The sequence below is a fragment of the Diabrotica virgifera genome, chromosome 7, assembly GCF_917563875.1.
Source record: "Diabrotica virgifera virgifera chromosome 7, PGI_DIABVI_V3a".
Lineage (NCBI taxonomy): Eukaryota > Metazoa > Arthropoda > Insecta > Coleoptera > Chrysomelidae > Diabrotica > Diabrotica virgifera.
In genome coordinates, this window is record NC_065449.1 from 116904956 (window position 1) to 116923277 (window position 18322).

Genomic DNA, 18322 nt, shown 5'->3' on the forward strand with positions numbered 1-18322 from the left:
ATCATATAAATGGTATAATCGGATTTAAATTTGATATGGACTATATGGTGGCCAATATAATTTTTAGATTGAATCTCATCAAGGTAGGTATTCACTATTGTACCGAGGTGAAGACCTGCGTTGTGGTGCATTAACACGAATTTGATATCTAATATGGCTGGCAAATGGCAAAACATGATCTAAAATGTTTTTAATGTACATATATAACCTATCATTCACCCAATCACCTCCACAAGTTCGGTATCTCCTTTCCAAGAAATACCACTTCATTGCACTATGCCGCCACCACCAAAATTAACACTCTGTATGAGTATGAGGTTACATCTGGCATAGCGTTCATCATGGAAGCAATATTTACAAAACTTCGTCTACAGAAGAGTTGGCGAACAGTATGTCAGTTGTAACCCCATACAGAGCGTTAGTTTTCATATCTCAGTAAGTCTCATATCTCAGCCAATTTTTATAACAAAAGCTGCCCCGAGAAAAGCCTGGAAATTATTTTCATAATTGTAAGTCCACCGCTAGAGGGCCTAATTGAATATCAAAAATTTAAAAATCGAAATTTTACAAAATTTGCCTAATCAAAGGGCACTGGAAATCCAATCATCGTATTCTTCATACAATACTGTGCATATTTTATTTCACAAGTTTAAGTCTACCTGTGCAAATAAGAGGTGGGGGTGAGTGGGAACCTTGTTATGAAAAAATCGCTGTAAGTCCAGTTCTGCTAAATCGATTTTTACAAACTTGGTCTTGTTGAAAACAGCTCTTTTTCGTCAATGTAATAATTATAATTTGGAAACAGCCTATTACGTAATATGTCGGCTAGAAGGCGCTATTTATTTTTTTTTCATAAATCTAGTTTTCTTTGGAAAATATTAAATACAAGTATGTATTTTTCTTCCTGTATTACAAAATTAGACCAAATTAGCAACAGAATACCGAAAACCGCATGTCTATACCTTTTTTCTATCTCGAGATATCTTAAGAAACGTGTAAATTTTAAACATAACTGTTGCTGTCATATAAGTGGAAATATATAGAAGCACGTAGTGTGCTATGGAAAAAAACAAAGGAACATTGTCCAGATGTCACCGTATATAATGAATCAAAAAAACAATAAGACAAATAACACTATAAAATACAACAAAAAAAGTGTGTGTACTTTGTACGCGAGAAAGAAGTTATACTTCTATTATTATGATTTTAACGAAATAAATATATTTTAAACAAGTAAAATTTAATAAAAAATTTTGGTCTTGGTAAAAGGTATATTATTTTAAAAAGCCCTATAGGGCTACAAACATCGAACAAAACGTTTTCGCTCTAAAAAGAGCATCATCAGTGTTGCAAGAACATGGTGAACCAACCAAAAAATACGAAGGTCAAAGCCTTTCAAAAATGGACTAAAAGTCACATCAAAATGCTAACATAGCAAATTCCAAAGGATGGATATAATTCCTAAGGATACGGCCCTAGGATAACATATGACTCCCACTTATCCATCCTTTGAAATTATATCCATCCTTTGGAATTTGCTATGTTAGCATTTAGATGTGACTTTTAGTTCATTTTTGAAAGGCTTTGACCTTCGTATTTTTTGGTTGGCTCATCATGTTCTTGCAACACTGATGATGCTCTTTTTAGAGCGAAAACGTTTTGTTCGATGTTTGTAGCCCTATAGGGCTTTTTAAAATAATATACCTTTTACCAAGACCAAAATTTTTTATTAAATTTTACTTGTAATTAATGGTATACAGCCAGCTACAGGAAATTTTTCCTTGTGGATATTTTAAACAGTTTAATTTTATTTTTATTTAAATATTACACTAATTTTAATACTTCAACTAATACCAAAAAAATAGCGTTAATATGTAAATTTTTATGAATTGTTGCCTCCAAGCATTGGCTTTTCTCTCGATGAATCGTAGAAAATATAAAAACGTCAGATTTTCTACACAAATTTTTAATTTTTATTTCATTATATTATATTTTAATATCAGTTATCCTATTCCCAACTAAGATAAATACATAACTGTTATTGTCACCGGTAAACTAAGTTAAGGAAGTCAAAGTGGAAACAAGTAGTGTGCTATGGAAAAAAATAGAACTATTAGAAGTATTAACTTCAAAAAGTCATCATGTGTCAAATCAGTAAAACATAAAAATTTGTTCATTTTTGTTTCTATTAAATTTTATATAAAATTTATACAGAGTGAAATTCAAAATGGTGCTTACAAACTAAGAAGCATTTGACATGATAGCCACATTCTTTGAATGCATAAAAATGCAACTGTTGCGGCTAGAATATATACAATGAAATATCCCAAAAGACGTCACCCCAGTAGCAGAGTTTTTCATATTTTGTTTTGATTTATTATATACGATGACATCAGGAAAATGTTTCTTTGTTTTTTTCCATAGCACACTACTTGCTTCTATATATTTCCACTTATATGAAAGCAACAGTTATGTTTAAAATTTACACGTTTCTTAAGATATCTCGAGATAGAAAAAAGGTATAGACATGCGGTTTTCGTTATTCTGTTGCTAATTTGGTCTAATTTTGTAATACAGGAAAAAAATACATACTTGTATTTAATATTTTCCAAAGAAAACTAGATTTCTAAAAAGAAAATAAATATCGCCTCCTAGCCGGCATATTACGTAATAGGCTGTTTCCAAATTATAACTATTACATTGACGAAAAAGAGCTGTTTTCAACAAGACCAAGTTTGCAAAAATCGATTAAGCAGAACCGGACTTACAGCGTTTTTTTATAACAAGGTTCCCACTCACCCCCACCTCTTATTTGCACAGGTAGACTTAAACTTGTAAAATAAAATATGCGCAGAATTTTATGAAGAATACGATAATCGGATTTCCAGTGCCCTTTCATTAGGCAAATTTTGTAAAATTTCGATTTTTTCATTTTTGATATTCAATTACGCCCTCTAGCGGTGGACTTACAATTATGAAAATAATTTCCAGACTTTTCTCGAGGCAACTTTTGTTATAAAATTTTTTTTCCTAAAGCTGTACTATAAACGGTTCCTGAGATATGGCCGAGCGCCATTCTTATTGGGACACCCGGTACCTACATTGACAACATTTAAGAAGATCATGTTTTGCCATTTGAAAGCCTTATTGGAGATGACATCTTGGTATTAATGCACGCCTTCATGTCGCTAGCATAGTGAAGACTTACCTTGATGAGATTCAATTTGAAAATTATACTGGCCAGCATAAAACCCAGATCAAATTTAAATCGGATTATTAGTGTAGGAAACAAAGGTTGAACCTTGCAAAATGGACACAAGTCCGCTTTTATTTTTTCCTGGTATATCAATGGGTGCTTATTATAAGACTAACTTTTTCTGAAAAAATTTCGCCCCGGAACCCCCCTTTTCAACCCTTTAAAGGGGGTAATTTGTGGTTTTTGCGGAACGTAGCCCTTCCTGTACCTTTTACAAAAAATTTCTTTTATAGAAATATGAAGAGGACTATATTTTCTACGATTTATTTCCAGACAGCATCTGTTTATCATCCACCCTTTAGCGGGGGTGGCGCCCCAAAGTTGACAAGTTTTTAAAAAACATATTTTTAAAATAAATATATTTTTCCCTAACTGTAACGGAAATTAAGAAGAAATCCTGCGGGAATTATTCACAAATAATTGATTGATTGATTTTTTTAGTATAGGTTTCACTTAAGGGTAATTGCCCTTTTTTAATTATAGGGTGTTACATTTTAAAAAACCCTTTTTATACCATCTGAACCGTTTATGCTAGAGTAAAAAAAGACTTTCAGCGATTACCCATGTACTGGTGCTATTTACAAATTTGTATAATGCACCCCCATTTTTTCCCCGAACCACCCAAAAAAAAAAGAATTAATAAATAAAGTGATTTTCTTGGAATCCTTCACACACAATGCCCTTTATTAATATGCTTAATATATCATTTTGTGCACGTTATTATTACCCATGCATGGACACCAAGAGATTTCCTACCCCTGTAGCCTGTAGCCAAAAAAATAAATAAAATGAGGGGTTGAAATTTTTTTTTTTGTTTTTTGCTTTTTGATCTATATGTTTCATCAATAGTGCTTTTCAAAAATATATATGGTTATTGCGGATTATAACATCCCTGCGGAAACCACCCCTATCCTTGAAAATATACTGCAGAAACTACCCCTATCCATTGGCGAGCATGTTTTTACGATTTTCTCATTATCTATACAATCTTTTTAAACAAAACTTATACAAGGTTAAAGAACACTATTTACTCTAAAAATTAGGCCCTATTCATTTTTTTCGTATAAGCAACCGTTACGGCACAGTAGCGCCGTAAACCTCATATATGCTTTGGCGGGCTACAGTTTTTGTTTTTTTTTCGTCATCTGTTCGTTTTATTGATAAAGTACTTACATATGTAAAATAAAACAACACAGTGTAACCTACAAATTATGACTTATGCACATTTTACAATCTTTGCGCCCCAAAGCCACAGTGGTGGCCCAAAATCAATTTTTTCATATTTTCGCCACCTACACGCATTTTATTGCATTAATGCTACCTTAATAACACAATATTTACCCTTAAGTGGTCGCTAAGCAGTGGCGGATCCAGGGAGGGGTGATGGGGGTGATCACCTCCCCCCCTCTCAAACCAAGTGATATTATATTCAAAGATTATAAAAATATTCTTTTATTTTTATAGAAATTTAGCCAATTGGCACCCCCCTCTTAACGATGCTGGATCCTCCACTGTCGGTAAAGCATAAAAAGTACGCCATTCTTACAAAAATAATAATATAAGTATTTCTATAAAAATAAATAAATATTTTTATAATCTTTGAATATAACACTTGGTTTGAGAGGGGGGAGGTGATCACCCCCATCACCCCTTCCTGGATCCGCCACTGCTTAGCGACCACTTAAGGGTAAATATTGTCATTGATTAATAACTACATAGATACCTCACCTTTACGTAAAACCGAATTCAGTGTTAAACTCCGCCCACTTACACCTCTTTGCCCCTCAAGTCTAAGTACTAACTGGCTGGACGGTGGCGACATTTATTGAAATTTTTGCCAAGGTTGAAAAATAAATTTGAGTCGCTTGGCTGGCGTAATAGACAACGATATAAGGGTAGTATTCAGCATTTTAACAAATAATTTTAACGCGATTGTAATCTCTATTTTGGAATTCCGATTTTACTTCAGATAAAACGCTAAAAATTTATTAATAAAAATAGTGTAGAGGTTTCTTAAAAATTATTTAATTATTAATACAGTACAAAAAAACAACAAAATAGAAAATACATAATAAAATTAGCAGTGATAATTCACATGTAAATTATTTTTTGCAATTTGTAAAAGAATGATATTTTCAGAACTAATGCGAAATAAACTATTTGAAGTTGATATACAGAATTTCTTTCCAGATCTAACCCATTCACCCCAGGTAAAATATTGCAAAACCTCCGAATTTTAAAGAATCCATTGGATTGGCATGAAATTTGGTATACATATATCTTGATAAAATGACAGGGAATTTCCAACATATAAATAGTTGAGGGCCATCTGCCTAGGAACAATAGGTAAAAGCTGATAAACGGACAGGATTAGAAAGTTTAAAACATCACTAATTACATCATATTTCAAAACAAAGTAAATAAGTATATTTGAATGTTAATTCTTTTCAAACTAAGATAGTAAAATTAAAATTGAAAGTACTTTAAAAATGAAGGTATATAACTCTTGAGAAGAATTAATATTTTTTAACAAACTTGGTATACGACTCATAATATTTGACATCTGATTTTTTCATTTTGAGTTTTAGGACGTGCAAGTTTTTATCAATAATACATTTTTCCCTAAACTGAATAAAAAAGTTTCCATATGATTCCAAGGTTTTAAGACATACTGATACTGTTTTCCTGATATTATAAAATACTTGTTAATATCTACTGTATATATAAACTAAAGCTAATAGTGTAGTTTAACATTCAGTTGAGTCCACGATTATTTACCCGTGCGTCATTAATACCTGACGAGATAAACACATACTTTTAATCTAGCATCATTCTCTTCCACGCATGAAACTAAAGACAAACCAGCTACCGCCTGTTATTAAGTAAAAACACATGTTTTTTATGAACGCACTAGGCTAACTCTATTGCGCACAATAGAGAAAAAATTTTCTAGAGGATTTTGGTTCAGAAAAGATGTTAAAAGATATGACACATTATATTATTTTTGAAGTTCCTCCCACAAACATAAAACTGACAAAATGGTCCACTGAAAGCCGTATAGACAGTGAATATTATTTCTCTCTTTTTGATTTTCAAAAACTTTAATTTTTTTAAAATATTCTAAACCTGCTTTTAAGTTTTTAGTTGACTTGCTTAAAGTTGACATTGGCTTTCTGTTTGGATTACTATCACTACAATATTTGCTGTTAAGACCATCAAAAATATTATTTATAATTTTCAAGAATTCGGCAGTAAGAGAAGCCGTTTTGGTGTGTAACTGCCCTACAGACATTGCTGTTGATATTGCTGAGGCAATTGAGTTGGAAAAAATTTGTGCTGCTAATTTTACACGCATTTTTTGAAAATTATTAGGGTTTATATGAACGTTTGTCATTTTCACCATGCATCGTGCTCTCACACTGGTTCTATCGATGTTGTATGTGTATTCAATATCTTGCCACGATATTTGTTTAGAATCGGCAAAAAACGTCAACTTTTTGTTAAGAAAATTATTTCTTAGACTTTTTAATAAGTGGGGTGTATCGAACACAGTGAGAATCCTCTGATTTCCTATTTCTATTGCAGGCTGATCCTTACATGCGCCTAACAGCTTAAATAAAGCTCTATTATTAGATGCTTGATCACACAACACTTTTGGTATATACCCAATATTTTGTAATTTTGAAACAACTTCAACTACAATGTTTTTTAAGTTGTCGCTATGTATTGGACCACCTGTAGCAAGCCGCGTAGCCTTATGTAGCAAGCTGCGCATCATGAAAACCAGACCTGTGTTGGCAAGTTTGTTTGTTCTGTTCTTACTAAAGCACCTATATCTTGAAACCCTTCTATAATGTCATCTAATTTATTGTACTCCAATTGTTTTTTCAAAGAAATTTCATCAAACATTAACACACAAATTTTTTCCCACTCATCCATTGTCTCTACTTTTTTCTTCAACTTGTCTTCTTCTTCTTCTTCCTTCTTGTATGTAGGCTTTAAAGCCTGTTTCTTCTTCAATATTATCCTCCTAAATTGTTTAGGTTATCGCACCACCTTTTTCTTGGTCTGCCAATACTTCTTCGTCCATTTGGTAACTTATCTCGTGCTATTCTTACTATCCTATCCTCTGCCATTCTACTAATGTGTTCGTTCCACTCCTGTTTCCGTTTTGTCACCCATCCATTTATGTCTTCTATATTGCATGATCTTCTTATGTTTTCGCTCCTCTCCCTATCCAACAGACTTTTCCCTGATATTCGTCGGAGTATTTTCATCTCTGTTGTTTCTAGTAGTCGTCTCGTTTTAGATGTGTCAGGCCTTGTCTCCGCCGTGTATGTTAATATAGGTCTAATTGCTGCTTTATAGATTCTTGCTTTTGTGTCTTGTCTTAAGTGTTTGTTCTTCCAGATTGTGTCATTGAGAGATCCCGCCGCTTTACTTGCTTTTAAGCTTTGTTGTCGTACTTCCTCTTCAACATCTCCGTAACTGGTTATATCTATTCCCAGATATCTAAACCTTGCTTCCTGCTTTATTATTTTCCCATCAATTTAGATTTTACATCGTAGTGGGTATTTAGATGTTGTCATACATTTGGTTTTTTCTGCTGATATTATCATATTGTATTTCTTGGCTGTTGTATTGAAGATGTGTGTTAATATTTGGAGATGGTCTTCTGTCTCGGCGATTAATGCGGCGTCGTCTGCATAACATAATATTTAGATTTCTTTGTTCCCCATTCTGTAACCATGACTTTTACGTACTGTTTCTATTTTTTCGTCCATTATTATATTAAAGAGCAGTGGGCTTAACGAGTCACCTTGTCTGACTCCACTTTGTACTGGTATAAACTGCGTTAGTTTTCCATTTATCTTTGCCTGTATTCGATTATGAGAGTAGATGTTTTCGATGGTTTGTATAATATTGATTGGTATGTTTCGTCTATACAGTAAATGTAAGACGTCTTCGACTTGGATGCGATCGAAAGCCTTTGTCAGGTCTATAAAACATAGATATGCTGGTTTATTGTACTCAATGGCCTTTTCTGTGATTTGTCTCAGTACAAATACGGTGTCTACGCAGGATCTTCCGGATCTGAATCCTTGTTGTTCATCTGATAAAGTTGTTAGTTTATTGATTTTGTTGGTTAGGACTTTTGTGGTTAGCTTAAGTGCGGTGTTTAGTAGATTTATACCTCTATAATTGTTGGGGTCTTCTTTGTCTCCTTTTTTGAACATTGGTATCATTATGCTGTTTCTCCATGCGTCTGGTATCTTGCAGTGCAATATTAGTTTTTGTATAAGTTTTGTCATCTCTAGGGTTATACTTTCTCCTCCGTATTTTAGAAGCTCGTTGGTTATTCCGTCTGGTCCTGGTGACTTCCTATTTTTGAGTGAATTTATGGCTACCCCTACTTCCTGAAAACTGATTTCAATTTCGTGTCTTAATTCAGGTAGGATATTATTTTGATTATGATTTTCCTTTCCTTTAAACAGTTCCGTCAAGTATCTTTACCATTCGTTTGCTGGTATGTTATTGTATTCCTTCAATTCTGCCATTTCTTTCCGTTGGTTTCTTATGAATCTCCATATTTGTTTTTGTGTTCCGTAGAAGTCGCTTTCCATCCTTTTTGTAAACTGTTCCCAGTGTTCATTTTTTGTTCTTCTTACCAATTGCTTTGTTTCATTTCGTATTCTTCTATAGGTGTCTCTGGATTCTGGAGTGTTTGATGTTTTATACTTCATGTAGGCGTCTCTCCTCTCTTTACATTTCTCTTTTATTTCTTTTCTGAACCATGGTGTATTGTTGTTGTTTCTTTTGTTTAGTATGACTTTGCGTTTTCCTAGAGCTTCTGTTGCTGCCTCTTCAATATTGTTTTTAATTTTCTCCCAGCTCGCGTTTATATCTTCAATGTCGTCAATTAAGGAAATGTTTAAACCAGTTCTTAATTTTATGACACGCAACCAAGTTTGTATTGTTTTTAGTGAAGGTAAGATAAAGTTAAGAGATCTAATTAAAAATTTTTAACAACTAGGAGACTTATAATAAATGGCCAGAGCTAAATCCTTTTCATTGTGACTGGATTGTGAACGAGTTTTGTGTGAAAACTGCATATTAACAAAAGTGTGCACGTATATGCTTTTATTTTCTAACAGTACCTCTATCATGAATTTGGTTGCCGATTTTCTGTTTTTTGTTGTTCTTCTACAACGCTGACTGTTCTTCTGACGGCACTTCTTCTTTAAAGCATTTACTTGATACTCCAATTTTTTTACCTTCTCCGTCAATTCAGTTTCAAGTTTTGTGGGCAAATTAATATCAAAACTGGAAATATCACTGAGACTACTACTTGATCTCTTAGGCGACGGAGTTGACCTAACCATACAATCGCCACTTGTAGATTTTTTACATTTCGTACAGCAATAAACGTATGTAGAGCATAATACTGGTGGGGTATCACCTAAAATAGGTAATCATTGAAATGTATGTGTAATAATTTTAATTAAAGCAAAACAAGCATCTCCGTTATTTCTGGAGTGATACTAACAACGCATTCACATTTAAAAAAAATCTCTTTTGATTTAATTGTATAAAAAATATATAAATCACTCAATATCAACTGATTTTATATAAAATATATTTTAATAGTATTATTCTCATTGACAAAGCGCATTAGACAAACATAAACATATTTCCAAAGTTGAGTACTCACCTAAATCAGTTGCTAACTGTGCAAATTTTAGAGGAACAGCATTTTTCCTTAATAACTTTGTTTGGCCACTTTGGTAAATATGTTCCACTGCATAATGATGCTGGCAAATTACCCTCTGTTTCAGGTCACTGATATTCATCATATAATATCAATATTTCCGCAGTTTTTTTGCCAAATTTTTGTGCTCTCTACTAGTCCGTTCTTTAACGGTAAAATATTGCAAAACCTCTAAATTTTAAAGAACCGCTTGGATTGACATGAAATTTGGCATACATATAGCTAACAAGTCAAAGAAAAAAAGTGATATTGTGCCGATATGTGCTTTTGCCCTGGGGGTGGTTTTCACCCCCTCTTATTGGTGAAAAAATATTCGTCCAAAGAAAGTCAGGAAATGGATAAACTGGCTAATTTTAAGTAACTTTTGTTCTATAGAGTTTTTTCACTAAGTCAATACTTTTCGAGTTATTTGGCAGTGACTATGTTCATTTTTTCAACAAAATAACCACGCTTTTAGACGGTTTTTCGCAAATAACTCAAATAGTAAGTATTTTGTCGAAAAAACATTCTTAGCAAAAATATAGCCTGTAAAAAATTTAAAAAATGGTGTATATATCACGTCTCTCCACCTAGTAGAAGCAGAGTTATAGCTAATGAAAAATAGGTTCATATTCGTCAAATTCCAAATGGAATATTTTAACGTGATATAACCAAAAATGAAGCACATTTCGGGGAAAACTCATTACAACTTATTTAAAATGTTTAAAAATCTTCATTTTTGTTTTATAAAAAAAATCTAGCATCAAAATTAAACAAGTTACGCTCAAAATAAAGTTAGTCCCTTTTGGTTTTGGTAAAAAAATCGAGAAAATCACCCCCTAATTAGCATCTTAAATGAACTTAATCGTTACGACTTCACAAGTTTCTTGACTTGTGTATATATTGTTTATATGATCTGTAAGTTTCATCGGTTCAAAGTCCTTATTATTGAAAGGGCTGTAGTTAAAAGGGGTTGAACGAGTCACTGATCACGAATGTATGCAAATTTAGAAACACTAAATCTTAATCAATTTTTGTCTAACAGAAAAACAAAAAAATACATGATATTCAGAAAAGCAAATCTGACTATTTTTGTTTTTCGAGATTTTTGGTATCTCTAACAATTTTTGTTATTTTGAAAAAAAAAAAGCATATTTTTCAAAATTTTACTTTACAGATCATATAAACACAACATAAGTAAAATAATTTTTGGAGCGGTGACGATTAATTTCATTTAAGTTGCTAATTAGGGGGTGGTCCTCCCGATTTTTTTTTGCAAAAACACAAGGGACCAGCTTTATTTTGAGCGTAACTTGCTTAAATTTAATGTTAGAAACTTTTTGTAAAAACAAAAATAAAGCTTTTTTTAAACACTTTAAAAAAGTTATAATGGGTTTTCCCCAAAAAGTGATTAATTTTTTGGATATTTCTCGTCGAAATATTCTATTTGAAATTTGGTGAATATGAATCTATTTTTCATTGGCTATAACTCTGGTTCTACGAGATCCAGAGATCTAACGCGTACAACATTTTTTTTTACTTTTTTATAGGCTATATTTTTGCTAAGAACGTTTTTTTCGACAAAATACTTATAGGTCTGGATCCCGCGTATGAAAAAAAAGTTGATTAATAGCAAGCTGAAAATTTGTTAATAGCTTAAGGGTGTCTAGTCGGACAAACTTTGATATATAGGAACACTGGAACAGGGGCAGTTTTAATTGTGGAACAGCTTAAAAATTTGGAACGGTCTGACCACGAAAACGGCACATTTATTTTGTCCGACAGAACAGACTTAAACTCTCCGAACAGAGATTAAACTCTCATGCAAAAATCAGACTGCTATTTATCACCTGTCATAATTTTCTAATAGAACTAATAGAATAATAAAGCTCTATAGAACAAAAGTTACTTAAAATTAGTCAGTTTACCCATTTCCGGACTTATTTTGGACATATATTTTTTCACCCAAAAGAGGGGGTGAAAGTCACCCCCAGGGAAAAAGCACACATCGGCACAATATCACTTTTTCTCTTTGACATGTAAGCTATACGTATGCCAAATTTCATGTCAATCCAAGCGGTTCTTTAAAATTTAGACCAAAAACCGTGAAAGAATGGATACGTCTCTCAGGGAAAATTTAAAGAAAGATATATTATTTGTTCCATCGTTTCTTTCAAAACATCCCGCGTAAACACACTTATGCGTTACAGAGGCCATTTTATCTTCAATGTGAGTCCTTTTTTTTTTAATTTTGCTATAACTTGTCACAACACTTGTCACAGATAATACACCTATAGGGTAAGTTCGGCCCTGACACTACTCCTACCTCCTCGCAAGTCAGAGAGGGAATGAGAAATCTCGATACGGTTTTCGAGTAGCGCCATCTAGTTGTTGATACGTCTTTCGGTTACCAAGAGGTGAGCTATCTAGAGGAATATTTATAATCAATGATATTGTGCTATTAAGGTAGCATTAATGCAATAAAATGCGTGTAGGTGGCGAAAATATGCAAAAATTGATTTTGGACCACCACTGTGGCTTTGGGGCGCAAAGATTGTCAAATGTGCATAGGTCATAATTTGTAGGTTACACTGTATTGTTTTATTTTACATAAGTACTTTATCAATAAAACGAACAGATGACGAAAAAAAAAACCAAAAACTGGAGCCCGCCAAAGCATATGAGGTTTACGGCGCCACTGTGCCGTAACGGTTGCTTATACGAAAAAAATGAATAGGGCCTAATTTTTAGAGTAAATAGTGGTCTTTAACCTTGTACAAGTTTTGTTTAAAAAGAATACATAGGTAATGAGAAAATCGTAAAAATATCCTCGCCAAGGGATAGGGGTAGTTTCTGCAGTAAATTTTCAAGGATAGGGGTGGTTTCCGCAGGGATGTTGCAATAACCATATATATTTTTGAAAAGCACTATTGATGAAGCATATGCCCATATGGATCAAAAAGCAAAAAACAAAAAAAATTTCAACCCCCCATTTTATTTATTTTTTTTTTTGCTACAGGGGTTGCACTAGGAAATCGCTTTTGGTGTCCATGCATGGGTAATAATAACATGCACAAAATGATATATGAAACATATTAATAAAGGGCATTGTGTGTGAAGGATTCCAAGAAAATCACTTTATTTATTAATTCTTCTTTTTTTTGGGTGGTTCCGGGGAAAAAATGGGGGTGCATTATACAAATTTGTAAATAGCACCAGTGCATGGGTAATCGCTGAAAGTCTTTTTACTCTAGCATAAACGGTTCAGATGGTATAAAAAGGGGTTTTTTAAAATGTAACACCCTGTAATTAAAAATAGGGCAATTAACCTTAAGTGAAGCCTATACCAAAAAATCAGTCACTTATTTGTGAATAATTGCCGCAGGATTTCTTCTTAATTTCCGTTACAGTTAGGGAAAAATATATTTTTTTAAAAACATCTTTTTTAAAAACTTGTCAACTTTGGGGCGCCACCCCCGCTAAACGGTGGATGATATACATATGCTGTCGGGAAATAAATCGTAGAAAATATAGTCCTCCTCATATTTCCATAAAAAAAAATTTTTGTAAAAGGTACAGGAAGGGCTACGTTCCGCAAAAACCACAAATTACCCCCTTTAAAGGGGTGAAAAGGGGGTTCCGGGGCGAAATTTTTTCAGAAAAAGTTAGTCTTATAATAAGCACCCCTTGATATAACGAAAAAAAATAAAACCGGACTTGTGTCCATTTTGCAAGGTTCAACCTCTGTTTCCTACACTATATAGCATTTATATGATAGGTACTTTAAAACATTGCATTCGGAAAATAAATCCTATTCCTATGATACAGGGGGGCTAAGGAAAACAGCACAAAAAATTTCATTCTATATGCATATATGCAATATTTTTGTCCGTGAGTATATAAATTAAATTTCAAAATAAAATTTGAGTATCGTTTGCTATTAATTTATCAACAACTAACGTTAATTCACTATTAATATAGTTCCAGGAAAACTTTGAGGATTAAATTTTTTAAATTTAAATTCAAAGAAGTATAACTTCTTACGTGCGTACATGAGTATACACACTCTTTTTTTAATACAATCAAATTTTGACTCAATAGATGTACAAAAAGTAAATAAATTTTGCTGATGTTTTTTAGGTGTTAAAGATAACATCGTATCCATCAACAGTTTTATCTTTAAAAAATATCATCAATATTGTATTTACTATACAGTGCTAGTCAAAAGTCCGTACCCCTCCTCGTATCTTTTGAACGGTTATCCTATAATAGTGAAATTTGGAGGGGGGAAATAAACGGACGTAAGCTTCTTAACTAGTCATGACAGGTGACGTAATAGTGACAGATGACGTTACAGAGCCACTGTGACCGATAATTTTAAATGGGACCTTATGGCAAGTGATACTTCGTTTGAAAGGTATTCAAAATACCTATTCAGTCATAATTTTTTTGGGTTTTAGTTGATTTTGATTTTGGTGATTAAATTAAATAAATATAATATTGTAGTTCGCATTTAATTAATAAAAATTCAAATGTCCGCCTATGTTTTTTTTTTGTCCAAAAAGTTGACGTTTTTCAATTCTCTAGTAGTTTTTACGTCAACGTCAACCTTTTTGACAAGTAATCATATGCGGAATTTTGAATTTTTATTAATTAAATGCGAAACTACAATTTTAGATTTATTTCATTTATTCATCAAAATTAGTTTAAACTCAAACAAAATTAGTATAACTGAATAGGTATTTTCAATACCTTTCAAACGAGGTATCACTTGCCATAAGGTTCTATTTAAAATTATCTGTCATCTGTCACAGTGGCGCTGTATTTATTAAATTTCACTATTATAGGTATAACCGTTAAAGAGATACGAGGGGGGGGGGTACGGACTTTTGACTAGCACTGTATAATTTATCACATGCTTACCTTCCTTAAATATTTTAAACATAACATCCAAAGTAACATCTTCGAAAACAAAATTGCAGGGATTCTGATAGAATTGACACAATGTTTTCAAAGGAGTGTTGTCGTCTGGATCGACGAACGCCAGGTCCTTAATGTACAACATGGTGACTATGTTTAGACGTGTTCCTTCAAATACCGGAATACGTGAAAAGCCGCTCTTCATTATTTCCGAAACGGTTTCGAAATCCAAAATGGCCTCGTAGTCCAACATAAATACGTCTTCTATTTTTGTCATGCATTCTGCTACTGTTTTCTTGCGTAATTCCAAAGCACCGCTGATTATGTTTACCTCGTCTTTGTCCAGATCGTTTTCGCCAGCTGTTTCCTGTAAAATAAAAAATCATAATCAGTATACTGTGTACGATACTACCCTAATGTAAATATACCTAATTAAAAAACTTAATACCTATATTGTCGATGTTCAAGTATAGCACCCATCAAGATGTTTGAGAATTGCTTGATCTTAAGCTTATTACAAAGTATTTGAATGGTGTGGTTAAGTTTCCGGTACAGGTAGAAAGTAATCTATTGTTAATCTATTGTACTTTTAATTATTATACCCTGCTATTCAGTGTCTTTACCTCTCGAAATTTAGCGATACTACTCAAATACAAATGACTTTGTAATAGGATTAAGATACGGTTTTATCAAATAATTTGTTGGAAAGTATAAGTATGTCTCTATATCAGGTCCACTATACAAATCATGAAAACTATTATGTAATGGAGTTGGAATAAGTATGCTCTAAAAAAGGTCCTATACATAATTGTTATAAAACAAACGGTTCCAGAGTTACGGAGAGTCAAAAGTGGAGGTTTTCGATACTTTTTATATTTCTTGGACAATTTATATTATTACAGTAAAACCCCGCAAATCCGAACCCCGCCAATCCGAGCGTTCGGCAAATCCGAACCAACGGAAAGTGAAAAAAATTTAAAAATTTAAGACAAAAACTTAAAAACATGTTTGTTATAGAGTATAACCAGAAAATTGAACAATGAAGGAATAGTAGGACTTTGACATTTAAAATTTCTTAAAAATAAATACGTACTTTATACGTAGTGCAGTGCTTATAAAGGTTAAACATAAACAGACTTATCTAATAATAAAACACTGAAAACGTTTGTTTTCTATACTTCCACAGAATTTATTATAACTAAGTGACTACAGCTGTTTCGGCAGAGTGCCTTTCTCAAGTGATGTCACTTGAGAAAGGCACTCTGTCGAAACAGCTGTAGTCACTTAGTTATAATAAATTCTGTGGAAGTATAGAAAACAAACGTTTTCAGTGTTTATTATTAGATAAAATGAACTTCCATCAAGTAACGGTCGAATCCATAAATTATAAACAGACTTTGGTTTTCTCGTAGTCAACTTGAATCCAAAAATATTGTCCACGCTCTTGCGAGAACGTTTTGCGACTTAAAATCAACGACAATGAATGCTTTGAATTCTCAGTTAGGCTAACTTTCGGATAATCAGAAATTTTCGGAATCCGAACAGGCTGTCCCCCCAATTACATAGTTCGGATTTTCGGGGTTCTTTCTACTGTACTAATGAAAGAAATTTTCTTTAACAGGATTGTGTTTTGTAAATAAAATTTGCCATTTTAGTGGCCGATGGTATGTTAGTGATAGGCCGTTGAAGAAACGTAAACTTCACCACCCAAAATCATCATCAATTGCCCAAATAATATAAAAAGTATCGAAAACCTCCACTTTTCACCCTCCGTAACTCTGGAATCGTTGAGTTTATAACAATTATGTATAGGACATTTTTTGTTTTAAATTTTATGTAGAATATTTTTGTATACAGTGATGAGCGCACTAATAACAAAATAACGCAAAAGATGGAAAACATTAAACATAATTAAGTTGTGAGATAAAAAGAGATAAACCTAGTGGAGGTGTTAAATTTAGCGATAATAACTTATAGATTGACATTATATTGATTGTTTCCCACCTTTAGACGTATCGGACAAATTTGAGAAATGCCACTTTCACAGTGACAGTTTTAGTTGACATACTCCTCTGATACGTGTAAAGGTGGGAAACAATCAATATAATGTAAATTTATAGGTTAATATCGCTAAATTTCTCAGCTCGACTAGTTTCATTTCTTTTTATCCCACAACTTAATACGTTTTCAATCTTTTGTGCTATTTTGCCGCTTCTTAGAGCGCTCGTCACTGTATACAGAGTATTTTTTATTATGGATACAAAAATATCTACAAGCCTGTTGAGTTCGCGAATTTATTAGTGGTAAGTTAGCATGTTTACAAAAATTTTCCATTTAAACTTATTTTTCAACATAATTAACACGGCTTTGTTGGACATATGAATTAATATTATGTATCTACTATATATAAGGGCATATTAGCAACAGAAGACTACTGAACCATCAGATAAGTGTGATATAAAACGACATTTATTATAAACTGGGCATTACTGATTTCAACCTGAAAAAAATTAAAATAATATTGTTTTATAATAGTATTGTCAAGTCAAATTGATTCTACTCCAAAAAGTGTCACATGTATTCACATTAATATGAATTATCCTCTGTTTCAATGCTATCCATTTTTTAATAAACCCAAATAAACATGCAATAATTCATAAAATGTATAATGACAATTTTATTCAATTAAATCTAATTAATGCCTTCATGAAATGACAAAAAGGACAATGAGCCTTTTTAAATATAAATGATATTACTCAATCCCCAAGAAGAAATTACATTAAATTGAGAAAGGCAACTGCTGGTTCATTATTTGCTTAAAACATTGCTTGTGATACTACGGTGTCGTTCAATTTTGTCGAATTCGACTAATTGACAAAAATTTTGATCGTATGTGACCGTGCATCTAACAAAATCATTACAATTTTACAACAGAGAAAATGGTTTCTATGCTGCAGCACGGCAGAATTGATATCATCGACGATTTTGTTGAACGACACCGCAGTGTCGTGAGTGGTCGGCTTTAGCGTTTGACATAATATATATAATTTGTAATAAACTTAAGTTTGCAGTTCTATTTTTGTTAATTTGTGCCTCAGAAAGTAGTTGACATCATTGTTACTCAAGAGTAGCAAATACTATTGAACATCATTGGCAAACAGGACAAGTTACTTTTTTTACGATTGTTTTCTTTTTACTGTGTAAGCGTTGACTTTTATATCCTTACTAACATTTAATTATTTAAATTGTGTAAGTTACTATACCTCTGATACGTCTAAAGGTGGGAAACAATAATTTATATGTTACTACATCGCACACATCTTATGGAAAATATAATGTCACTCAAATTCAATAAAATTTATACCAATAGATTCGTTTTAAATTAACGATCAAATCTT

General features: G+C 32.6%; 1 protein-coding gene across 1 annotated transcript in view; it reads right to left on the reverse strand.

The window, feature by feature from the left end:
* LOC114326773 (unextended protein) overlaps nucleotides 1–18322 on the reverse strand; it is a 366939-nt gene that overhangs the window by 73274 nt on the left and 275343 nt on the right. The window contains exon 6 of the mRNA XM_028275204.2: nucleotides 14928–15291. Within this exon, the coding sequence (XP_028131005.1) occupies nucleotides 14928–15291 (364 nt within the window). The remainder of the gene's footprint in view (nucleotides 1–14927; nucleotides 15292–18322) is intronic.